General features: G+C 43.7%; 1 protein-coding gene across 1 annotated transcript in view; it reads left to right on the top strand.

Moving 5' to 3' along the window:
- MAEL (maelstrom spermatogenic transposon silencer) overlaps nt 1–21715 on the top strand; it is a 47146-nt gene extending 25431 nt beyond the window's left edge. Inside the window, exons 4-9 of the mRNA XM_068108717.2 lie at nt 110–151; nt 362–489; nt 10423–10477; nt 14908–15046; nt 18880–18942; nt 21377–21715. Of these exons, the coding sequence (XP_067964818.2) occupies nt 110–151; nt 362–489; nt 10423–10477; nt 14908–15046; nt 18880–18942; nt 21377–21479 (530 nt within the window). The 3' untranslated portion in view covers nt 21480–21715. The remainder of the gene's footprint in view (nt 1–109; nt 152–361; nt 490–10422; nt 10478–14907; nt 15047–18879; nt 18943–21376) is intronic.
- Nucleotides 21716–27195: the final 5480 nt, after the last annotated feature.

The following is a 27195-nucleotide window of genomic DNA, read 5'->3' on the forward strand; positions in this document are numbered from 1 at the left end:
TGGAGAAAGACAGGATGATGGAGACGGGATGATTATGATTTCTGGACATTTCATATTATTGGCATTTGCCTTTTATTTATTTATTTTCATCCTCTCCCTCTCCCTCCAGGGCCCATTCCATTGGGATTTCGATACCTGTGCAAATCAACAAGTAAGCTTGCCATTCTTTTGAGTTTCTGAATATATATTTTTCCACTGGGTTAATGTTTCCACATTTTATTTGCAATTTCTTCATTTCCTGAGTCCCACCCCTCGTTCCCCCTGATATTTTTCATCTTTCCATTTTATGCAAACTTCGCTATCAGCTACATTCCCTTCCCAATATTAGAGGCCATTTAATTCCTTTCTTATTTGTGCCCAGGTGAATTCACACACCAGCTTCCACTGGATGGTCCTCCTGAAGGAATTGGTGATCCTGGCCTTGTAGCAAACGACTTGTTGGATTTCATCAGAAAGTCCACTCGGAAGCCATACGTCGTTTTTTGTGCCGTAAGTGAAATAATTCTTCAAATAACGTTTGCTTGAGATGTCTGTTTGTTTTATTCACTCAGGACCATGATCAGTGTAAGGAGGGGACATTGAACCGCCTTCATCCGACCACACAAAAGCTAAAGTGCAAATGTTAAATTTGAACCAAGAGATGTATTGATATTAACCTCTATATAGCACTGTGCATTGCAAAACAACTTAAATATGTGGCAGTTGTGAAGGAACCAAATATATTTTAGATCAATAAATATTATATCTGATAATTGTTTGAATATTTTCACTTTGGATTCTAAATTCAAAAGTCACCATTAAGCATAAAATAAAACTTTATAAACCTCCCCATAATTTATGTGCAGACATCCATGCCTGCTTGCCTTTTTCGTTTCCTGATTTCCTTGGAATGTGCGTGACACATGTTCGGGAGAGAGTCAGAGGGGCTCACAAAGCCAAGTCATTCTTGGTCCCACAGAGAATCCGACAAAATGCAATCATATTACATATGATTTGATGTGCGTGGGTGTCTTTCTGTGCCACCCTGTGTTTGGGTGTGTGTGTGTGTGTGTTTGACTTGTGTGCATTCCTAAACCCACTGGAGAGAATGAGTTGAAATTTCTTGGTTGTTGTTGGGGTTTGACTGTGTTTTTGGAGTGCGTATTTATAGTACCAGTAGTTTAAATTGTATCAATAGCAAAGCTGCACCCCAGTTATGATGCAACCAGAAGATGAATTTCTTAATTTGATTCCACTCCAGTATCCATTTCGAGAATAAGAATATATATATATATATATATATATTTTCTTGTGTATACTGAGTTGAGGCTCGTGTAAGAGCTAACACACAGAACATATAATAAAGGGAGTGGGAGATGAGGGGCGAGAGAGGGAAGCACAACAACAGTAGAAAACAGGGACATCGGCAGATCTGTGGAAGGGAGAGGGCTGGAGTGGGGTACAAGACGGACACGACCACTCTACCAGGACTTCCAGGAAAGAAAATAGAATTTGAAGGAGGTGGATTTGGGGTGTTTTAATGGTTGATGAGATGGTTACAGAAAGTCATGGCAGAAAAATGTGTTATTCTGTGTCAAAATCAATGGTGAAACCACACCAATTGTTACAAACAAACAAATATTGTATTAAAAATCACACAAGAATAACTACAACAATAATAGAAATCAAGAGTACAATCAATATATATCCTAAGATGGTACCATCAGTTGCGTAATATATAACTCACTGTGCTCCAAGTGAGTGAACCAAGAACATCCCCAATGTCTCTTTCCTAGCTTCAAACCAAAGTTGAATCCGGCTTCAAGCCAAAGTCGATCCGCTCCAGCGATCGTCAGAACGATGTCCAATCGAGACCAGAATCCCGTTCAGACGACAGGCACAGTCACGCCGCCAAAGCTGCACAAAAGGGTCATGTGGCCAAAGCTGCACAAAAGGGTCATGTGGCCAAAGCTGCACAAAGGCGCACGCGGCCAAAGCTGCACAAAGGCGCACGCGGCCAAAGCTGCGCAAAGGCGCACGCGGCCAAAGCTGCGCAAAGGCCCCTCAAGGCGACTGGGAAATCACTAAGGTGCCCTCCAGGCGAAGGGGAAATCACACCCTCGGGTATGAACGTTTCACAACTCCAAATCGGTAAACCGCAGATTTACCTTCAAAATCCACGTTACCAAACAGCTGAAGCAAAGCAAAGAAAACTTGCTCGACGCGCAAAGCACGTGAGTCAAAATGGCCGACGGCCCGTTCGAGGCGTAATGGCGCTCAAAGAACGATCCTCTTCGGAATCGATCGCAAAACCTGACACGCAGGTTTATCTGCCACAGCGACAACAACTCTGTCGCAGGAATCCCTTTCCCAGGAAACCCGAAAGTTCACTCACGACTCTCGTTCGACAACGTTCGCTCAGGACCTTGAAGCAACCAGCTTCTTCTCCGACTTCCCTTGCTCCGCCAACTTTTCTCTCTCCTTCCTCCGTCGTCGTCCGGTTCCGGTTCCATTTATAACATTAACTTTTTTTTACCTTCCGAAAACAATAATATCGATTTCCCTCAAACGACAACAATAATAATACATGGAATCAAAAATGTTTACAGTGGATGAAAACCACAACAACAGAAGTGATGAATCCGTAACACTTCCTCCCCTCAAGAAAGAAAGTTTGAACATAGTGAAAACTTTCTTTGCAGGCAAAAACTATTTTAACAAACAAAAGTAAAACTCACACCCAAATTATAAATTCACGTGAGCAACAATAATTAATATTCCCCAAAAATAAAGCAACAATATTTCCAAACCACCTTCAGAAATTTCCAAAGTTAGTTCACTCTGGACAAAGCATCAGCAACGTCATTGTCCCTGCCCTTTACATGCTCAATTTCTAAGTTGAACTGCAAAGCCAAACTCCATCATCAACCTCTGGTTTTTATTTTTCATTTTTTTGAATGAAGGTTAAGGGGTTGATCACAAATCCAAAGCAAAGCAAATCTATAGCACTTTTTGAAGGAGGCCGATCTGGGCACTCAGTGCTTCCAACTCTTCTCTTGATCATAAGAATCATAAGCAGTTGTAGAGTCTGGTGCTGTAGTCACATAAGTAGCGGTCCCCATCTCGGCTACCACCGTAATAGTCATCCCGTCGAGAGTTGCCAAAACTGCGCTGCTGCTGCTGGGAGCCTCCGTAGTAATCACGACTGCGGCCGCCACCAAAACTACTACTCCCACCCCGGGAGCCATAGCCACCCCTGAAACTACCTCCACGTTTTCCTCCTCTGTAGCCCCCTCCGACGCCCATGGCCTGCCTTCTCTACTGTTATGGTCCGACCATCCAAATCCTTGCCATTCAAATCCTTTTCTGCATCTTTGGCGTCCTTTGTGTTTTCAAACGTGACAAAGCCAAACCTTCTCGACTTTTGCGTCTCCCTGTCTTTTATCAGCAGCACTTCCAAGAGTGGTCCATATTTGCCAAAGATAGAGTCTAGCACATCTCTTGTGTCAAAGTTCAGTCCACCGACAAAGAGCTTGTCAACATTGCCTCCATCCATGACTTGTGTGTGCTGACATAGTTTCAGGGTACTCGACAAGAAGTGCCTGTGCAAAGCGTGACGTCAGTACCTTCTCCTTCTCTTCAGAGCGCTTCCTACCCATAGCACGAGTCGCGGCACAGGATGGAAAGATACCCGGAATCTCCTGCTCTAACTGTGCGGTGTTATTTTCCATACTAGGCTTTTCAACAAACATTGGATTACCAGAAATTCGACCATCGGCTAAATCATTCCCGATAATAAAAGAGATTCCCTCTACAGGAAGTGGCTTGTAAACCTACGGTGACCGGTCCTGACACCAAATCAGACTTCAAATAGATGATATGAAGTGGAGCTTTAACATAGCCACCAACCCCCTGTAAAAGAACACGAACACCAGTTGCCGTCTTCTCTGACAATGGCAAAATGCCTTCAAGCATCAAAGATTGATGTGCTCCTGTGTCCCTCAATACCCTAACAGGTCTCTGGTTCGTTAAGTCTCCATCCATTGACACAAACCCTCTGAAATAAATGGTTTGTAACCCCCTTGAACGACCTTGTCGTTCTGTGATGCCGTAACTTTGGCATGGGAACCTTCACAAGGCACTGTTCTCAAAGGACGATTTCTCGCATTTGCCAATGCATTCGGAGTTGTACTAGTCTGACTCAGCTCCTGATTTTTCCTTTTCAGGGCATAACATTGGGACATCAAATGCCCAGGTTTCTTGCAAAAAGTGCAAGGTGGCCCGGAGGAAAAACTCGAGGTCTGCCTCGAGCCCCCCAGAAGATAAGTCTGTCTTAGAACTGTAGTCTTCTGCGGTATCAGATTTGTCCTCAGTCATCTCTAGGCCGCCTCCATGAATATTTGTTCTCCGCACCGGATTTACCATAACTCCCCTGGCTAAGTCTAGGCGAGAAACTAGGTTTGTGGAACCCCATCCTGTGCGTCAAGGCATAGTCATCTGCCACGGTTGCTGCCTCATACAACTCTGGTACTTTCTTTTCATCCAGATGTACTTTAATGTCCGCGTGGACACACTGTTTGAATTCCTCCACCAAGATCAATTGTCTCAACCGGTTGAAGTCTTTCCCAATCCCCTTCGTGTCACACCACAAATCAAACATTGTTTCCTTCATTCTGGCAAACTCCACATGGGTCTCACTCTCCCTCTTCCTGGCATTCCGGAATTTTTGCCGGTAAGCTTCAGGGACCAATTCATAGACTTTGAGAATGGTTTTTGTCCCCCGTCGCACAGCGGAGCGAAAGGGGGACTATGGCTTTCCCCTCCGTCCGTGTGTCCATGCGTGTGTGCGAAAGTGAAGGAACGCATTCGAATTTGGTGTGTGGGCGCAACCCACGTCAAAATCCAAGGTGGCCACCACCATGTATGTCTGATGCCATGTATGTCTGAACTTTGTAACCTGAATATCTTGAAAAATAAGCGAAGTACCAACTTCTAATCTGGTGTGTGGGTGTATCTAGGCATAAGGAAGAACGGGTCGCCACGTCAAAATCCAAGATGGCCACCGCCATGTATGTCTGAACCTTGAGCGAAATATCTTGGAAAAAAAAAGCGAAGTACCAACTTCTAATCTGGTGTGTGGGTGTATCCAGGCACAAGCAAGAACGCTGTTTAAAATTTGGTCGCCACGTCAAAATCCAAGATGGCCGCCGCCATGTATGTCTGAACCTTGTGAAATGAATATCTTGAAAAATAAGCGAAGTACCAACCTCTAATTTGGTGTGTGGGTGTATCTCGGCATAAGGAAGAATACTGTTGTAAATTGGGTCGCCACGTCAAAATCCAAGATGGCCGCCACCATATATATGTCTGAACCTTGTGATCGAAATATCTTGAAAAATAAGCGATGTACCAACTTCTAATCTGGTGTGTTGGTGTATCTAGGCATAAGGAAGAAAGCTATTGAAAATTGGGTCACCACGTCAAAATCCAAGATGGCCGCCGCCATGTATGTCTGAACCTTGTGAGATGAATATCTTGAAAAATAAGCGAAGTACCAACTTCTAATTTGGTGTGTGGGTGTATCTCGGCACAAGGAAGAACGCTATTGTATATTGGGTCGCCACGTCAAAATCCAAGATGGCCGCCTTGCGTCTTCCACTTTGTCAATCACATCACTTCACCGACGGGGGACCTAGGCGTAACGCTTGTCTTCACTATTTCATAATTTGCACATTGGTCAATCGGTAAAGCCGAATAGATATCTTGAGCTTTACCCACCAGAACACTTTGCACTAACATAGTCCAGGACTCCACAGGCCATTTTAGCATTTGAGCCACTTTCTCAAAGTGTAAAAAAAAACTTGGCTACCTCCTTTTCATTGAAGGGTTGAACCAGCCTCACATGCCGACCAACATCCCAAGTGTTCTGACTAGTTGTCGAACTAGCCGGCATGGATACGACTTCTCTCCGTTCTCCCATTAATTCTAGCTCCCTGAGTTTAATTTCCTTCTGAAACTCCATGTCACGTTCCTTCAACTCCCTTTCGACTCTCCTTTCCTCTGCTCTTTCCCCTGCTCTTCTTTCTTCTTCAGCTCTCCTTTCCTCTGTTCTTTCCTCGAGTTCTCGTGCCTGTTCTACTCTTCGTTCCTCGAGTTCTCGTTCCTGTTCTACTATTCTTTCCTCGAGTTCCCTTTCTGCTCTCCTTTTCTCTGTTCTTCTCTCGAGTTCTCGTTCCTGTTCTACTCTTCTTTCCTCTGCTTTCCATTCCAACTCTTTTAACCTTTCCTGGCTCTGCAGTTGCATCTCCATTTTCCGGAGCTCCACATTTTCTTTTTCCTCGGGTAACCAATCCAAGGGTACCTCTTTCCATGTTCCTTGTCCCACCAGAGATTCTACCACCAATGTCTGCATCTCTGCTTTCTTCATATGAGCTCGGACCTCCAAGTTAAAATGTTTGGCCAATATCAAGAGTTCTGATCTTTTCAACGCTTGGAACTGTGCCTCATTAGGGGACGCCGCAAACTGTTCTGCGTCAAACACCATGGTGACTATTAGTTAGCACCGGTTAACCTTCACACAAAAATTTTCCAATTTTTTTTTTGAGAAATTTGGGAATGATAGAAAAATTCCAAATTTGGGAATTTTAGGGAATTTAATCCCGGACGAGGATGTTAGGGATTTTAATCCCGGACGAGGATGTGAGGGAATTTAATCAGCAAAGCCGAGCCCCCAATTTCAATTTGGGCCAATTTTGGACGAGCCCCCAATTTCCTCGAGGACGAGCCCCCAGAGGAGTCACGGCAGAAAAATGTGTTATTCTGTGTCAAAAATCAATGGTGAAACCACACCAATTGTTACCAACAAACAAATATTGTATTAAAAATCACACAAGAATAACAGTACAACAATAATAGTAATCAAGAGTACAATCAATATATATCCTATGATGGTACCATCAGTTGCGTAATATATAACTCTCTGTGCTCCAAGTGAGTGAACCAAGAACATCCCCAATGTCTCTTTCCCGGCTTCAAACCAAAGTTGAATCCGGCTTCAAGCCAAAGTCAATCCACTCCAGCGATCGTCTAATCGAGACCAGAATCCTGTTCAGATGACAGGCACAGTCATGCCGCCAAAGCTGCACAAAAGGGTCATGCGGCCAAAGCTGCACAAAGGCGCACGCGGCCAAAGCTGCACAAAGGCGCACGCGGCCAAAGCTGCACAAAGGCGCACGCGGCCAAAGCTGCGCAAAGGGTCATGTGGCCAAAGCTGCGCAAAGGCCCCTCAAGGCGACGGGGAAATCACACTCTCGGGTATGAACGTTTCACAACTCCAAATCGGCAAACCGCAGATTTACCTTCAAAATCCACGTTACCAAACGGCTGAAGCGAAGCAGAGAAAACTTGCAAAGCGCGTGAGTCAAAATGGCCGATGGCCCGTTCGAGGCGTAACGGCGCTCAAAGAACGATCCTCTTCGGAATCGATCGCAAAACCTGACACGCAGGTTTATCTGCCACAGCGACAACAACTCTGTCGCAGGAATGCCTTTCCCGGGAAACCCGAAAGTTCACTAGCGACTCTCGTTCGACAACGTTCGCTCAGTACCTTGAAGCAACCAGCTTATTCTCTGACTTCCCTTGCTCCGCCTTCTTTTCTCTCTCCTTCCTCCTCGTCGTCGTCCGGTTCCGGTTCCATTTAAAACATTAACTTTTTTTTACCTTCCGAAAACAATAATATCGATTTCCCTCTAACGACAACAATAATAATACATAGAATCAAAAATGTTTACAGTGGATGAAAACCACAACAACGGTAATGACGAATCCGTAACAGTTGAAATATGTTGGAAAAGTCAAAACTTTACATGGGTTGTACATACTTTTTCATGTGACTGCACATATACATACAGAGAGTTGCCTTTTTACCCCGCACACACGAAGTGAAAAGAGGGGTCAATCAATTGGTTCATGTCTGTCTGTTCGTCCTATCAGTTTATGATCATCGGTTTATGAATGTTATATTTTGAACACGAATCGGAACATGAATAGAAAGACAGGTCTTTCATTTTCACCATACTTTAGCTCTGAATTCATCCTGAAACGTGCCCAAAGAGGAGTGAGATAATATTTTTACACTCTGCCTGCCTGGTATTCAAACAAATTTGAAAATCATTCCAAACAGGAAACTTGGTTTTATATAAATGACGCATACAACAGGCATGAATAAATAATGTGACTTATTAGACGCTGGAGAAAATGGCGGCGGAACCCGTATTTTTTTTTAATGCCTCCACCGATGAAGTGCCGAAGGCATTATGTTTTTGGGTTGTCCGTCAGTGCGTTCGTCCTTCCGTGATAGGTTTTCATTACCGCGCTAACTTAAAAATGCCTCAAGGGATCAAAGTCAAACTTGGTACAAGTATGTATAATGATGCTAGGTAGGGCCTAAGGCTAGTCTCTCTCGGTATGTGATTGGCCCCTGTGACCGTTACCCACATTTTTACAAACTCGTGTCTTTTACAACAATAACAACAAACATCCACTTAATCACCACTACTGCCGACAGTGCCGGACATTGCCGATGGCGAGTAGCCACGCCTTAATGACGCTCGCACCATGCAAAGCCAGAAGGCCACACCCCGAAGTTCGTCATTGGTAGTGGAGATGGGGTAATCCAATAGAGCTTGGGCGATTGGATTGCATGACATCAGAGTGAGAAGGTTCGTAAAGAGGAAGAAGAGTCTCTCTCTCTCTCAGGCTGGCTTTTGTCCCTGGCAGTTGCTTTTTGGTCTCGTGTGTGCCTGTGCGTGACTTTCTGGAGCTTTTGTTTTTACCTTTTGCGATGGGGAGGAGCAATAAGGCGGCAGTTTGTGGGGCTCTTGGCGCTTCGGACAGAGGGAGAGAGCAAAAAGGGAGGTCTTCACAGCTCACTCAATGGCTCTGTGCGTGTCGCTGTCGTTGATGTCGCGGTCTGGGAACCGAATCGTGTGGGCTGTTAACCAACTATGGCCACCAGCTGGGTTTGACACCCCCAACCAGGATTGCTGAATTAACGCCAGGGGGGTTGACTCGGCCTGTCATCCTTCCGAGGTCGGCAAATTGAGTACCAGCTTGCTGGGATGAATGATCACGGTGTGTACCCCGATTTAGAATAGGTACACCGTATCCCTGCGCATCCGAAGAGCGTGACCAAGGGTTGGCGTCAGGAAGGGCATCCGGCCATAAAAACATTGCCTCAAACCAGGGAACCATGATTGTCATGGGGCCCGCAAGGCTAACCCCTGCTCTAGCGGGGAAAATGGCCTTAAAACGATCATTCTATTCTATGCTCGTACGGTGCACCAATCAGATATATAACCGAGTGGCTGATTATGACGCACCTTAGTCACTTTCCGAAGCGCTAGTCACTTTTACCCAACTATGCTCCTTAAGGGTACCGATTTGGAAAACTCAACCACTCATTCATCAAGAATGAGTGGTTGAGTTTTGTAGGAGTAACAGTAGGAGTGTTACTCCTACAGGACATGTAGGAGTAACAGTTTATGGATTGTTATTAAAATAATAACCACATCAAATCATCAATAACAAATAAACAACAACGTTCAGCATTCTCCAAATGACCCACTCACACAATCCCAAGTGACACAGATTTCTTAACAGTTCTTATCTTGGGGCCTGTTCACTCACTTGACAAAAACACATAGCAGGGAATACTAATAACAAACAATACCCAGAGGTCGATTTAAAAGCCTGAGGCAATCTGTGCAGTGGTCCGAACGCATAATTATCGGCAGCTCTCCAGTGCAACCAACCGTAAACGCTCCTCCAACCCTGTAATTGTGGCTTCCTCAAAATCCTTTTTGCTTTGGGGGATTAAACGTTCACTCACAGCTCTGGTACTCCCAGCCCTGCACATCCAGAGACCCAGGGGCTCTTCCTCCTCCTGCCGTTCCTCCAAACGGCTCTCTCTCGGCTTTTATGCCTCTCTCCAAGTGCAGCTGTATCGGTCAAACACCTCTCCGTGACAGCTTTGTCATCAACAGGCCTCCAAATCGCTCCCCATCTTTCCAAGCAGCCATTAATGGAACAGTATGGGCGATCAAATAATAATCCCCATACCGTCCGCGTGAGCTCTCGTGGTGACGCTAACTGCAGATTTCTCAAATGCATATTCATCACCATTCGTGATTCGTCACCAACTAATTTAATATCCCCACTTATCACTGGTACATCAGTTACGGTGCGGCTACGCTGATACAGATTTGCCACACCTGCACATTCTCATGGCTTTAGCTGAAAACTCTCGTGTGCGCTCTACCGAGTGTCGTTCTCATTTTTAATCTGGCGTGAAGTTTTGTTTGGAAAATCTTGAGTTGCAAGTATCCTGTGACGAACTGATTCAGCAATGTGCATCATTTATATTGCACTCACTTTATTCTACAGGAGTGTGAGAAACAGAAGGTGGACTATTGCTTGCAGTGGCTTTCAGAAAAAACTGGTGAGGTATTTTGTACTGTTGCATCATGCTTTGCTGTGAATACAAACTAATAGATGAAACGTGGGGGCGAGGGGCGTTTATAAGAATACGATGGATCTTATCCCACAAATCGCCAATTTGCAGGACTTCAAATATTATCAATCGTTCCCATTTCATTGGCTGCAAGCCACAATTCTGATAAACTGCTTTAACCCAAGGCCTAATTCAAATTACCATTCTCTTCAACTAATTTAATATCCCCACTTATTTCGTATAATTCCCCCTTTTTACCTCCACCACCAAAGGTGGATGGAGGTTATGTTTTTCTCACCCCTGTCTGTTTGTGAACAGGATATCTCAAAAAGTTGTGGACTGATTCGGATGAAACTTGGTGGATAGGTTGGGTGTGACCAGGAGGAAACGATTTGATTTTGGTTTCAGATCAGGATCCGGATGCTATGATTTTAAAACTGATTCGTCACCATTGAGAGATTGGGCTAAAACCGATACACAGTCATGGCCATAAGTATTGGCACCCTTGCACTTTTTTCAAATAACCTACAATTTCCTCGAAAAAGAAGTTGAAATTGACGAAAGTATTTGGTCTCCACAATTCTTTATTTCACTGTTAATACTACAGAACCTTTGTTTTTGATTCAGAACTTAATATATCCTTTCAAATCAGAAAATATAAAGAAATGGCATTGACAAAATTATTGACACCCTAGGGCCTAGACTTAATATTTGGTAGCACAGCCTTTGGACAAAATAACTGCAGTCAAGTGCTTTCTATAGCCATCAATGAGCTTCCTCTACCTCTCTACTGGCAGTTTGGCCCACTCTTCTTGTACAAGCAGTTCCAGTTCTCCCAGATTTGAAGGGTGCCTTCTCCCAACTGCTGTTTTCAGATCTCCCCACAGGTGTTCAATGGGATATAGATCTGGACTCATTGCTGGCCACTTCAGAACAGTCCAGCGTTTTGTCTTGAACCATTCCTGGGTGCTTTTTGAAGTGTGTTTGGGGTCATTCAAACCAGGTCACTCTACTCTGGACATGCCGCTTCTGCTGTCTCAACAAGGGATGCATATCCTCAATGCATCAACCTCAATGCCAAATAGTCCAAATATACCTCAAATATCATAATAGTCCTCAATGCCAAACAGGAAATCAGAGCTGTCTCCCTTGACATATCACGTGCCTTCGATATGGTCTGGCACCCCGCTCTGCTCAGCAAACTCTCCTCCTACGGTATCCATGGAAATCTCCACGCATGGCTTGCAGACTTCCTCTCTGTTTGTAGTCAATGTGTGGCCCTGAATGGATTTCTCTCATCTCCCCTTCCTGTTCAGGCTGGAGTTCCCCAAGGCAGTGTTCTGGGCTCTGTGCTTTTTCTGGTCTTCATCAATGATCTCTCCGACTCTGGAAAAGTCTCTATCTCTTTGCTGATGCCCCACTCTCTGCCGCTCCATACCTCATCCCTCAGATCGGCAGTCTGCAGCCTCCTCACTCTCTGCAGACCTGGACAAAATCACAGACTGGTTAAGCAAGTGGAATATGTCTTTCAATCCTGACAAATCTCACACTCTTACTATGTCTCTCTGAAAAGACTGACTGGACAACCCTCCCATCTACTTTCTCAACAACCCTCTCCAAGAAGTTCTGTCACTCAAGCTTTTGGTTCTCACTATCTGCCATGATCTTTCCTGGGAAAACCACATTTCCAAGCTGGCCTCCAAAGCCAGCCGCCGACTGGGCATCCTCCATCGTGTGAAGTCCTTCCTTGGCACACCTGAGCTCCTCACCACATACAAGGCTTTCATCCGCAGCTCAATGGAATACTGCTCTCCCGTCTGGGCTGGTGCTCCTGCCTCACACCTAGCTCGGCTTCACGATGTTGAAACAAAAGCTTTCAGAATCATTGGAATCTCCCGCGATGAAGCCAACTCCGAAGGCTTTTCACTCACTAACCGCAGGCAGGTTGGTGGACTTTGTCTTTTACCGACTCCTCTCAGGCCTAGCTCCCCCAGCTCTATCTGTGCTCTGTCCCCCAAATATTCCTACAGGTTGCACAAGATCTGCCAGCAACCCACTTCTGGTGAAACTGCCAAAATCAAGACTCTCTGCTCACCTTCACTCTTTCATTCCTCTTTTCTCCCACCTCTGGAACAAACTCCCCCACTCTCTTCAATCCCACTCCTCCCTCCAGGTCTTTAAAACAGCTGTTCACCACCATCTCTTATCTTCCCCCATCCAAAACCTTCATCTTTTCTACCCCCATTAATTTCACCCCATATACCAACTTCTTTCCTGGAAGTCCTAGCAGTGTCCATGTGTTTTATAACTCTCCCCCCGCCCCTTCCCATGCCTCTTCCCCCCTGCCCAAGCCCTCTCCCTTCCACAGATCTCCCAATGTCCCTGTTCTCCTCTGTTGTACTTGTGTGCTTCCCCCTCTCACCCCATTTTGTCTCCCGTTCTCTTTAGTATATGTTTTTTATGTGTCCATTTGTTTTTTTTTGTTTTTTTTGTGATTAATGTTAGCTCTTACACGAGCCTTGATCTTGTATACAAAAAATAAATAAATAAAGAATTGTCCTGCTCCAAGACCCATGACCTTCGACTGAGACCCACCTTTCTGACACTGGGTTGAACATTGCGCTCCAAAATGCCTTTGTAATCTGATTTCATGATGCCATGCACAGTGCACACATTCAAGGCACCCAGTGCCAGAGGCAGCACAGCAACACCAAAACATCACTGAACCTCCTCCATGTTAAACTGCAGGGAAGGGGTTCTTTTCTTTGAAGGCTTCATTTTGTTTTCTGTAAACATAGAGATGATGTGCATTTCCAAAAAACTCTAATTTGGTCTCATCTGTCCACAGGACATTCTCCCAGAAGGATTTTGGCTTGTTCGGGTGTGTTTTGACAAACTCCAGTCTGGATTTCTCATCTCTCTCTCTCAGCAGTGGGGTCCTACTGGGTCTCATACCATAGAACCCCCTTTCTTTGAGTTGGCGATGGATGCTGCATGTTGAAACTGTCGTACCTTGTGTCTGAAGATCAGCTTGAATTTGTTTGGCAGTTGATCGAGCTGCTTTCTCCACCGTTCGAACAATCCTTTGCTGCAATCTTCGATCAAGTTTTCTCTTGCGGCTACGTCCAGGGAGGTTGTCTATAGTGCCATGGGCCTTAAACTTCCTGATACCATTGCATACGGTGGACACAGGAACATCAAGGTCTCTGGAGATGGACTTGTAGCCTTGAGATTGTCCATGCTTGGCTACAATCTTGTGGCTGACCTCCTCAGACAATTCTCTGGTTTTCTTTCTTTTTTCCATGCTCATTGTGGTACACACAGTGACACAAAACAGCAGAATGACTCCTTTTATCCATTCAAACTGGTTGAATGAGTGATTTTTATATGCAGGCACCTGCAATTCACCACAGGTGAGTTCAATTCCAAAGTAAAGGAGTATCCACCTGCTTGAAATCTAATTATTTCTTTCAACTTTTAAAAGGTGCCAATAATATTGTCCAGGCCATTTTTGGATTTCTCAGTGGAATAAGCAAAGATGTAGTGATTTTTTTTTTTCAGCTTGTTTTTTTGTTTTCTTCTAAAGAAATACATTTGTGGATATCAAAAGATTTTTGAATTTCAACAATTTTCAGGAAGTAATGGTGCATTATTTGAAAAAAGTGCAAGGGTGCCAATATTTTTGGCCACGACTGTATAGCATGTTTTCTCAAAAAGTTATTGACGAGTTATGACAAAACTTGGTGGATGAATTGGTAAGGTGAGAAGAACAAGCTGTTCGATTTTGCTTCATGTCCGGATCCAGATCCGGCCTATCATTGCGATACAAAACGTAAACTAATCAGCCTAGTTTCCACTTTTTTCATGCAATTTCCCCTTTTTCCATACAATTTCCCCTTTTTCATGCAATTGCCCCTTTTTCCATACAATTTCCCCTTTTCTCAAAAATATATTCGCCATAATTTTCGATTTCTGAACTCTGACCCTGTCAAAATAAGTTCTTCTCATGCATGTGTTCCCTGACCTATGAGTCGTCCCTCCCTATATAAACCCTCACCTGTATCCCATGCCCCTCTTTTGTTCCAATGAAGGTTAACACCCAAAATCTCAGCTTCTTGCTTCCCACAGCGATTGGAAGTGTAGTTATGTTGGTGAAGGAAAATTACAAGTTCAGTGGAAAAGTGAGAATATGAATACAGAATATTTCATGGTTTGAGCAGCATGTAGCTTCATGTCACTTTGGCAACGTACTTCATTTGTACAAATCAAATACTCATCATGAACGATCAAGTGTTCTGTCTGTGGATGAAAAGGAAATGGGGAATTCTGCTGGCATTGCATGATGGTATTTTCCTTTTTTCTCGACTGCTTTTACCTTGCTTGTTGCACTACATTCTGCTGTGATATTTATTTTCCAGTATTTCCTTGCATTGCATCTTTATCCCTGCAACCACTTCTGGTGAAATACTACACCCAGGCCGGTGCACCATCTCCCACATTATATTCCGCGACACAACTCTTGTCTTTAAGCACTTGGGATTTTCATTCAAAATCGCGGTAAGTCCTGCTCGATAATGTCCGTTATTTTGATCTGTGCTGGTACCCTTTGATTCTCTCATTGTTATTGTTGTATGAGCCTAATTTGAATTTGCCATCGCACTCCTTCTCAGATTATTCCTCCTTCTGTCTTCGATCTTTACCTAAAATGTTGTAGCATACAATGCCGAATGGGCAGCACGAGACTGCCAGAGATAAACGTGGCCCAAGCGGCATAGTGGAGGATCATGACTGGTTCACGGTGTGGTGCTGTGTGGTTATGTTGTATTAATGTAGCTATGCAGCGGTTTAGGTGTGTGCATATGGTTTTGAGGAATTTGATTATGCTGATTGGCGATACGATCAAAATGGCGATGCTGTGCTTGCAATGCACAGCAACTTGCCTTAAAACACCAGGTTTAATAACTAATTGGGATTGGGGTTCAGAAAGCAAAATGAGAATAAACAGTACAGAAGGCCGATTGGCATGCTTAACCTGCGCAGTGCGGTAACGGTTTCCAAAAGCCTTCCATAAAACTTTTCTTATGCAGGCAGACTTGGACAGAAAAACGGGGACAGGAGAGTTGACATTGTGGTCTCGGTGTGTTAATGGTCTTCCTTGGTGAATCATCGGGTAGCAGGCTAGTCTTTCAGGTCAGCAGAGACGTCAAGGATGCTTTAGTGCAGGCACGTCTTCAGACCCCTTTCCACCGTGAAGTCCCTTCGCCACTCGGGTGTCTTTTCTGGCGTTCCGGTGTCTCTCAGTTTGTTTGCGTCACCCTTGGGTTTGTGTTTATCTCCTTTCTCTCTCTCTCTCTCTCTCACTCTCTCGCTCACTCTTGCTCACTCTCTCGCCCCCTGCTGGCGTGTTGAGTTGGGTGTGGCATTATGGCGGCAGTGTACGTGCGTGCGTGTGTAGTTCGTTGTTGCGTTTCTGTGTTTTGTTTGTTTATCGTCTTTCTTCCTCCTTTCTTGTATTCTCTGTTTTCCCTTTTCCCTTCAGCTTCCACCCCCCCAACCCCCCCAGCCTCAACCTTCGTTTTTGTTTCCCTCCTTACCTTCACTATTTGTGTTGATTCATTGTGTTTGTTCTCCCTTGTTATTTTACCTTCACCATTCCTTTTCGAAACTGGAGAGACAGAGAGCCCACAGCGGGTTTGTGTGTCCTCGTTCACCAAATAAAACATGCAAATCGCTATGATTCCAAGTGTTTCCTCCGTGGCCCCTCAACCGACCCCTGTAAATGTAAACAATGTTGTATCAGAAAAGCAGGATAAAAGTGGGAACAATGGGTTCACTTTGGTTAAAAAACGAAAATCAAAAAATAAGAGATGCATCTCCAATCTCATAAAAAGCCTGTAACACTGATCAGGATGGAAGTATTCCCATTGGAGGGAACCGATTTTCCTGGCTCTGCAAGATGAGGATGGTCCCAGTGGTGCCATGGACCAACTGGAACAAGATGATGTAAGTGAGCACATAAACTCAATTGAGAGTTGTCCAAAGGTTCTCGGGAATGACTGGCGGTCGGTTGTTGAAGACCGTGAGGTTGTTGAAAGTGGTGGGGGGGAGGTAGACAACGTAATTGGGATAGCCCCCCTGGTAGATGATCCTCCAGTGTCTGAATCGTTGTCGGGCTGCGGAGAGGGTTCTGTGGTTCCTCTACCTCTCGGTGTGGGTGAATCACTGTTGCCTGAATCTAAGTTAGGCAACGGAGATACTAATGTGGCTCTTCATCCTCCCTGTGTGGATGAACCACTTGCCAGAATCTGTCAGGTGGCGAAAATGTTAATTCGATTCTTCAAACCCCCGGTGGGCCCGCAACAGATTCTAATAAGCAAAGTGGGGAGAGTAACGAGGGGTTTCTCATTTCAGAGGTAGAGGTATTTGGTGACACCATGGGGTGTAAGGGTGATTCAGCCTCACAGGGTTTGGAAATTGATGATGTAGAAGAAGTGCCGTTTCAGACGATAAGGTGAAAGTCACCCCCTCGGATAATGAGATAAAGGCCTTTCTAAAAGACTCCTATCGTAAACGGAACATTGATTTGAGTTTTTTCTTTTCAGACCTGCCGGGATTTGTAAATTGACTCAAGGAAATTACTCGGAGTCCGGATAACTGTTTTTACAGATACAAATTTATTCCGGTTAAATAAATGGGTTAAAAAAGCTCAGAATGATTTAAAGAAAACCCAGAAGGATTTTGAAGTCTTCACTCCTCCATCCTCATGGCTGAGGTCCCTCAGCTGCCGTAGAGCGGTGGTCTCCTTCCGAAGAAAGGAGATACACAGCTCATCACGAGTTTGCGGCCTGTTTTGCTTGTATCAGTCGACTATAAGATTTTTGTGAAAGCACTGGCTCGGCGTTTATCCCCTTATTTAGAATATTTGATACATTGTGATCAAGGGTTTTGTGTTATGTCATATTCATGACAATATTTCTTTTTCGGGATCTATGGAATGTATGTAAAAGAGAAAATGAAGAAATTGCATTAATCTGTCTTGATCAGGAAAATGCTTTTGATAGGGTGCACCACAGGTATTTATTTGGAGTTCTGGAAAAGTTTGGTCTCGGAAATGTTTTTGTTGCTTTCATTAAACTGTTGTACAGTCAAGTTTATTCATTATTTAAAGTCGATAATGAACTGATCCCACCTGTAAAGGTTGAGAGGGGTATTCGTCAGGGCTGCCCTCTGTCTGGCATTTTATATGCCTTGAGTATTGAACCCCTATTGATAGTGCTTCGGAAATATTTAGAAGGCTTGAAAGTGTCGGCAGAGCATGAAGTGAAAGTATCGGCCTATGCAGATGATGTTTGTGTTTTGGTGAAAGATGCCAAAGACGTTGGATTGGTTGAAGATAACTTGGAGCTATTTAACAAAGCGACGACAGCTGTCGTAAATTGGGGCAAAAGCCAGACCTTGTAGATGGGTCAAGCGAGTGGATCCTTGCCTTCCCTTCCACTGCAACTCAAATTGAGTTTTGAAGGTATTAAATACCTGTGTTTCTCGGTAATGAAAATGTGGGAGAAAAGAATTGGGAGGGGTTGGTGAATGCCCTTGAATAAAGATTGGCAAAGTGGAGAGGCTTGCTCGTTCGACTTTCTTGTAGGGGATGTGTGTTGGTGCTCAACAATCTAGTAGCATCCGTCCTGTGGCATCGTTTCTAGGCAGTGCACCCCCAGAAAGTCTGGTGAAAACAGCTGTCAGCAGCGTCGTGCAGGTGTCGTCACAGTGCCAAAGAAGCACACATGTAGAAGCCCTTTGCCAGTGGGACTCCAAAGTTTTGTACTTTGTTCATGTGGATGGAGGAACCATTTGAGATGCTGTTCGTTGTATGGTGTGAAAGGACAACAGGGTGATTTGAGAGTTAATCACAGATAGTGGATGTGGAACAGAGACGGACATGAGGGTGAGCTTACATGGTGTGGGGGGTAGTGGGGGAAAGGTATGGGGGAGAACTATGACATTCGATCCGATCGTGGTCATTGCTGTTTTGGGTTACAAACACTTAGGTTAACACTCATTAAGAGATAACTGATAATTAACCCCTGAAGTCATTTTCGCATTTGGAATGATTATTATTTGAATATGATTTGTTGCTCTTTATTGGAATATTATTTGGAATGAACCTTGTTGCTCTTATCGAGAGACTTCTTGAGGCATGAGCCCAGATCTGCTGTAATCTTTATGCCCCACAGAGGATATTTACATGACCCTTCCTGCCGCTCCCATACGGAGTGGGTGCACTAGTATGTTAAATGTGTGAAAACTGGTTCTAAATCCATGATTTTATTCTTGCATTCCATGATAACTTTCCCTTGAATCCCTAATGTTTCCTTTTTATTTTCATGCAGCTGCAACTTTCATTCAGACATCGATGTGAAACACTGTGCCTTGGGGACTGTGAACCGCCTTGCGTGAGTTCCCTAAGCCCCGTTATAATTTAGCCCCAAATTATTCCAGCACTACCTCGCAGGATCACATTCTACTTTATTCTCTTTTGATCAAAAGTTATTTGGAGGGCAAATGAAATGGTATCTGAACGTGGTTGTTTGGGTGTGTGTGCGCTTTATGCTGTCCCTTTATGCAGAGCCATCGTAGAAATGAATATCATGGCTAGTACTCCATCCTTATTTTCTTGGATACAAGACATGTACGCTCATGGAGGAGCTAAATAACAGATCAGCGAGTTCCAAGACTGACGGAGGATGAAAGAAGACAAAGACGTTGCCCATGAGTTGCATAAAAGGAAAGGAGTGAGTGACCAAGAGATCAGTAAGAACGAGAACAGTGCTCGGTAGGGCACATACCTCCGCCAGGCTGAACAGTTTACGTTTGGCCGGATCTGGATTCGGACCTCAACCAAATTGAATCAATTCGTCCTGGTCACACACCCAACCTATATATCCTGCTCGTAGACAGAGACAGACAGTAGTAAAAACATAACGTCTGTCCACCTTTGATAGCCGGGGTAATAGTGCAATATTTTTTCTCGATTGCCTCCCCCGGAGCAACATGGTAAGTTGCTGTACCAGTCCACAGTGAGGATCAACGATTCTTCAGATTATGGGCTTGTACACCATAATGAGCTGAGTGATTCAGAATGGACTGTGAAACATTCTGTGAAACAATTGGACCTGCTTTCTCTGGTTTTTTTTTTTTGGTTTTTTTTTACAGCATTCAACCCCCAAATGGCAAACGTTTATAACTGGATCTTGTTACGTCAAACTTTTCGTCAAACTTGTAATGATCCTCCATCGCTCCTCAATGCTCCTCTCTGACCAAAGGTTAGCGTCTCTGGCATTATGCAAGTCTTTTCATGAAAATTATTTGATAATTAATCATAGGAAATTGAACATTGTTTCGAGTCATATTTGCCATATTTTCACATCCAAATGCAGTTTTAATCCAAACCCAAGTTGCCTCCATTGCTGGTACCTTATCTGTGCATGCCGAGCTCCGAACTGATGGAAGAGCATTTTCTCAAATGTGTTCGAGCGCAAGCACGTTCAAGATGTGTGTGTTGGTGTTAGCGTGCGGGTGTTGGCGTGCGGGTGTTGGCGTGCGTTGGTGTTGGCGTGCGTGTGCGTGTGTTGGTGTTGGCATGCGTGTGCGTGTGTTGGTGTTGGTGTTGGCGTGCGGGTGTTGGCGTGCTGGTGTTGGCGTGCGTGTGTTGGTGTTGGCGTGCGTGTGTTGGTGTTTGCGTGTGTGTGTGTGTGTGTGTGTGTGTGTGTGTGTGTGTGTGTGTGTGTGTGTGTGTGTGTGTGTGTGTGTGTGTGTGTGTGTGTGTGTGTGTGTGTGTGTGTGTGTGTGTGTGTGTGTGTGTGTGTGTGTGTGTGTGTGTGTGTGTGTGTGTGTGTGTGTGTTAGTTATGTATGTATATTGCAGAGAACTGGCTGTTGGTGGCACCATCTTGTAATGACGCTTTTCTCTCATGAGTCGAGGTGGGGGAGGGGGCAAGGGGAGGCCTTTTGGGATATATCTCCCTCACCCCATTCCTACTCACAAGGTATATTTGTGTTCTATCCTCTCAATGTTGAGCATCAAGCAAGGACTCAGCACGTACCATTTAAAAAAAAGTCTTTGGTATGACTCGGCCTCGGTCACAATCAGAACGTCAACCGACTAGACTGTGAGCAGACGCTCAAACGACAACACCGACAAATTCATCGTTAATGTGAAGCATGTGTAAGGTTATTTAAAGGAATTTGTGAGAATACCTCTGCCAAGTCAGGTAAGGTTATCAGATTTGTTTTTGTGATTGCATTGCTGGATTGACTGTTTGGACACAACTAAAGTCATAGACCTCCTGATTTAGACCCATGGCTAAAGTTGTGGACCCGCCGTTTGAAGAGGTTCCGGATTGAAAAGGTCGAAACCTCTGAATAAGAAAACCAAGTTGATGTGCAAAAAGGGAGCACGTGTGCTTTGACAGTGTACGTATTTAGTTTGACATTTTAAAATAATTCCACCTTTTTATATGTAATATCTCGATGGACACTTATCACGTTCAATGTGCGTTATGTCACTTTTTACCAAAATCCTTGGGAGTACATCTTTGTTTTTCACATTTTTTATCATGTGGCGATTTAAAAATCTGCCCATTTTTGGAACTTTGACAAACCACCTATTATTAAACCGACCTTTGAAAACATATCAAAACCAGAAAATGAACAGGTGAGGGGTTTGAAAAACTTGACGATTTTATGTAAAAGGTTCAATTCAGTGAAATATTAAGTGTTTTCTCTCAATGTTGTGTATTTATGGATTATGCTGAAAGTCTTTCGTCAACCTTCAAGTTTCTGTTTTGTATCCAATAATAATGCAGTTTTTGTTTCACATGTTCCACAGCTACTGCCTCAGTAACTGCCTCGCCCCAATACATAACATCACTCTGACGTCATCACACATCCCGCCCATCCCCGAAGCATCTGTTGAACAATGCGTATTGTGAAGTCCATTGTCTGCTGGTTCATCATTGGCCTCCTTCCTGTTCCTGTGGAGGTGCAGAGAAAATGCAACTATTTCTCATCTTCTTCGTGTATTAAATACCTGATTATGGTTGTTTGAGTGCGTCATCAGAAAATATTTTTTATTTTTTATTTGCAGGAAAAGTAAGTTTATTTCAGCTTTGATTTGGTGTTTGCAACAATGGTATTTGAATAGTTTCAATAAATTTGTTCTCCCTCAGTATGATGTCGATGTACCATAATCGTAAGAGCATTGGTGCTGCCGGAGCAGTTTCATAGCGAGGGTTATATTGGGTGGTTTGCCATTATCTTCCCAGCGTTTTGTCAATTCTCTATCCTTTAAATGCTGAGCGAGTGTTAGGGAACTTTTAACTGAACCCTAAAATAAATTCCTCAAGACGAGATTCAAAGAACTCAGACTAACTATTCAAGCCAAGGTTTATTCCGAATTTAGAGAGAACTTGTTACACAAAATATAACTAAGATATGACGCGTCGCTTGGTTGAAGACTTCTTCCTTCTGTTCTCTCCTCTCTCGTCCTGCTCTCTCTTCTCTCGGAGCATTCTCCTTAAGTAGACCTCTGTTACTTTGATGTCGTGGGATTAGAATGTAGAGATCAACACAGAACTTAGTCGACTCCGTCTTCTTAGCACGAAAAGCCCATCTGGTTTCTATTCTACAGTCACTGAAAGCTTTACATAAGATACTATCGCAGGCAAAGGAGGAGAAACCATGGTCTTATCCCCTATATGTCTGACCTGCACAATCTCACTACTTGATTAATGCACTTGCCCTGGGCTTGAGTCAACACTCAGCGCTGGGGCTCTCCACTTAAAGGCAGAAAACTATTTACAGATGTCCCCTTATCGCTTTGGTTCCACTCCCAAGGCCTTGCTCACGCTGCCGAGCCTTGAAAGCACATTCTGGTTTGTAAATACTAATTTAACAATGAGCCAAAAACTTGCCTTTCCATATCCTTACATGCTTTAAGAACAAAGTTCACATTGACGTACAATTTAACTACTTGCATAACTCACCGACCCTAATAATTTATAGAAATCTCCCATACGAGCGTCAAGCAAGGAAGCGGCACATACAGTCACGTGAAAAAGTAAGTACACCCCATGTAAAATTTGGACTTTTTCAACATATTTCAACATACAGCTATTTGATCTTCATTTCAACAATATTGATAGATAAAGGTGATATAATATAACAAATATCATGAAACATTTACATTTTGTAGTCAATTGTATAATTTAAATAAACATAAATGCAAATTTGGCATGTGGAAAAAGTAAGTACACCCCTACATTTACGACTACTTCAAATACCTAAAATTAGAATCAGGTGCATCAGCTCAGGTGCAAATGATTAGAACATCGTTAGAGAGGATCTTGGAGGAACCTGTCTTATTTAAACCTCAGACATTTAGTTTGGTTTGCGCGTTGTTGTTGAAGCTTTCAGAAAGAAGGTTATAGATGCCTACGAGTATGGAAAAGGATTTAAAAAGATCTCCAAACAATTTGAAATCAATCATTCGACTGTCCGGAAGATCATCGACAAGTGGAGAAGATTCCAAACAACTTCCAACTTGTTCAAGCCAGACCGCCCCAGCAAGTTCAGCCCGAGAGCAGACCGCAAGATGCTGAAAGAAGTCTCGAAGAACCCCAGAATGTCATCACGGGACCTACAGGTAGCTCTTGCCACTGTTGATGTCAAAGTGCACGAGTCTGCCATGAGAAAGGCTGCACAAATTTGATCTACATGGGAGGTGTGCCAGGAGGAAACCTTTGCTGTCCAGAAAGAACATCAGGGCAAGATTAAAGTTTGCCAATGAACACCCAGGCAAAGACCATCACTTCTGGAACAATGTGCTCTGGACAGATGAGTCAACGGTAGAGCTATTTGGCCACAGTACCAGAAGACATGTTTGGCGAAAACCAAAGACAGCATTTGACCACAAGAACCTGATACCAACTGTAAAGCATGGTGGTGGAAATATTATGGTTTGGGGCACCTTTGCTGCATCAGGGCCTGGGCAGCTCACCATCATAGAATCCACTATGAATTCTTCATTTTACCAGAGGGTGCTTGAGGATAATGTGAGGCCATCTGTCAGAAAGTTGAAGCTCAACCGAAGGTGAACCTTGCGACATGACAATGACCCTAAACATACCAGTAAATCCACCAAGGAATGGCTGAAAAGAAAGAAATGGAGGGTTCTAGAATGGCCAAGTCAAAGCCCACGTCATTAATGCTCTTTTTTCAGCGTTTCTGGTCATGTCAGGATGGGTCACTTCTTGACCACCACCCCCCCCCCCCCCCCCCCTTCTGACCACAACCACTGCAGGGGCCAGGGCAAGGCACAGTAGTTTACTTTCATGATGAGAGTGGCCAGTCATTAAATTGTCATGTTATTCTATAACATTATGCATGCATCCACTGCTGTCTGGATCATAATTTTGATTTACATTTTGCAATCTTGTTTGGTTTTCAAAAGCACTGGTTCTTTTCAATGAAGTTTTGTGCTGCAACATGACAGTTTCCATGTCCATTGTCCGTCGTACATTTTATTTGGAAAATAATCTTACCTGGTGCTTAAATTGCCAACTTTTTTCTGGCTTGCTTCATAATTTTTCATTGTAATTTCAGGTGTAAAAAAAGATCGAGTATCCAACATAGCGAAGTACTGGTTCGAAAAGGGAGTAGCCCGGCCGGAGAATCGTGGCGGTGCCCGCAAGGTCGAGGAGAATAATGAGAGAAAGGCAGCAGTACGGCAGCACATCGGGACTTTTACTTGTCGAGCCTGTCACTATGCACGGCGTGGTGCCCCTGGCCAGAAGTACCTACCGACAAATCTCAGTGTCAAGAAGATGCATCGATTGTTCGCGGATCAGAATCATGCCCAGATTTCGTACGCATTCTACTAGTGTCTTCGTGTATGATTTTAACCTTGGCTTTGGACACCCTGCGAAAGATGTACGCAGTTCCTGTGTGAAATACCGGATAAAGTTAAAAGATCCAGAGCTATCTGATGAGAAACGTGAAACATCAGCCATGTATCTCCTCCATCGTCGCAGGGGACGCAAGTTTTACGACATTATGAATGCAGTTGGGGATACCTTCACTGTCTGTTTCAACATCATGGAGAACCTCGTTCTACCCAAATCACCCATTGGACAGACGTATTATTCCCGCCAACTCTATCTGTATGTTTTTGGTGTTGTTCGTCACCGTGGGCGAGGCCAGCCACAAGGGAAGGACATTCATCTGTTCGTCTGGCTGGAAAATCAGAACAGAAAGGATAGCAACATGGTGGCATCTGCCCTTCAGCATTACTTCGGAACTGTAGTCCATGAAGAACTGTCTCGGTTTAAAACACTGCGGCTATTTTCTGATTCCTGCTATGGGCAAAACAAAAATATCAATGTTTTGTCCATGCTCTTTGCATTAAGGAAGCAGAAATTTAGGGATCTGAAAATCGAGTACAACTTTCCGATACGTGGCCATAGCTTCCTCCCTGCTGACCGTGCTTTTGGCCGGATTGAACAGGACATTCGGAAGGACACCATTCTGCTTACATCTGAGTATCTCGATATTTTACGAAAGCATGGAAATGTTCATGTTTATGGCACTGATTGGGCTTGCTATGATTTCAAGTCACTGCTCCTCATCCCGTTCATTCAAAATCAGTCAGGCCAGGGTGCTCGAGATAGATGGGGACAAACTTGGATTCAAACAAGTCTACAGTCTTGACTTTTGCTATCACAATGTTTTGAAAAGGGGGAAAAAATGGGAATCATTCAAGCCTGTTCTGAGTTCAATGGTCAACTGCGTGAAGGAAGCGAAGAAAACGGATGTCCTGAAGCTGATCGATGAACTTGGTGCTGGTGAAGGAGTCAGAGAATTTTATGAGAATGCCTTGGCTGATGTTGGGAGACAGGACTTAGATGAGAGCAGTGATGAAGAATAGAGTTTGTCTGATTCCATGAACCTAGTGCCAAGTGTGGCAGGGTTATCCAATTTCCGCTTATCAGTATAAGTGGAATGTTGCAGAAATCAGTTTCCGAGCTGGACTCCGATTGGGAAATTTTTTGAAAGGTTATTGTGACTGAAATGGTGTGTTCGCCTCCATCATCAGGAGGCGAACACACCTTTCCAGTCGGTCAGTGATGTACCCTTTCAGTGCTAGTATAGGCCTGAAAACTGATTTGTGTGATATTCCATTACATGCTCAGCTGTTGTAGGATCTGCTCTCTGACATCTGTGACGTCATGTTGTTCGTTATTCATGTTTGTGCATTTGGGGGGGGGGGGGGGGCTGCTCCATAAAGTACACACACACACAGACTGGAATGTTTCAGGATGGCAAACCCCTGTTAAGGCTTGAATGATACTATCATTTTGTCAGTTCTACTTTTGCAAATTTGGTGTACCGGGTGAGGTGACTCCGTGTGCGTACTCAGCGGACAGCCCCTCAACTTGTGATACTGCCATCACTGCTTACTGCCAGGTTTATGATTCTGATTTTGGAGTGTTGTACTGGCAACTTGTGATGCTGACATACATACTGCTGATTTGTGTTGGTGGATTAGGATACTGCTGATTTGTGATGTTACTTGGGATACTGCTGACTTGTGATGGTGACTTTGGATAGTGCCATGAGAGTGTCCTCGGTGGCTGTAGTCGTCTGCAAAAGATTGATTCTTACCCATAAATTTATCAGCAACAGAAAACTGACAAAACTGGTTTTGGGGGCGTTGAAGCCTTTTGGTATTTTATTATTATGCCACATCATACTTGCCATAAGAATGACATTCTGGTCATTTCATATCACTTTTACTTGTCAAAGTGACATTTGGATTTATCTGTTTTTGACAAAAAACGACCCATGGAGTTATCTGTTTTTGCGGGAAAACGTGTTCAAAATCACCAAACATTAATTTTTCTAATAAATTTTAATTTTTGAAATCCTGCCGTTTTATTATCTCATATTTACTGATTAAGATACAGCCCATGTCATTTTGATGGGTTTCACCTGGAATGCACAGCAGAAAATCTTGATTTTCTCATTTCAGCAACAATGGATATATCTGAACTCTTCGCATTTTCCCCTTCTATTTTTCCTTTATTCTCTTTTTGTAATTAATCATTAAATAATTGTAGCCAAAACAAAATATAATTAAAACCATACAACATTAAAATCTTGTCATTATTCCGCCATTTTTCTTGGGGTAAGAGTAGATATTCAGTTTCCTCCCAGCATGGATTGAAGTCAGCTCCACGAGATGTTTTGAGGTCTTCAATCTCCTTCTGTTTAACATAGGGGAGAGCATATAATGATTATAGGGAAGAGATAAAGTGTAATGGGTGAGCGAAACGATTACAGATTAAAGCATTTACCTCTATAAAATTGAGTTTTGCATCGAGATGAAGGTTTAACCCGACAGGTTGGTAATGTGGAAGATAAATCAGGGTTGTCAGCTCCAACTATCATCTCTGTTATTGAAGTAATGTTCTGTTGGAAAACAAAGCGGGAAACTATAACATTTGTAATAAGTAATGTTGAATCTTACCTCTAGTTTATCAAGATGGGAATTTTAAACTCTCATGGGTAGGGAATGGATCGACACTCCTCGGAACTTCAAGGTTGTGAAATTCGTTGGTTTTATCAAACATCATGTTGTTTGGTTGGTTT

This window comes from Myxine glutinosa, chromosome 2, assembly GCF_964187855.1.
Source record: "Myxine glutinosa chromosome 2, kmMyxGlut1.1, whole genome shotgun sequence".
NCBI lineage: Eukaryota > Metazoa > Chordata > Myxini > Myxiniformes > Myxinidae > Myxine > Myxine glutinosa.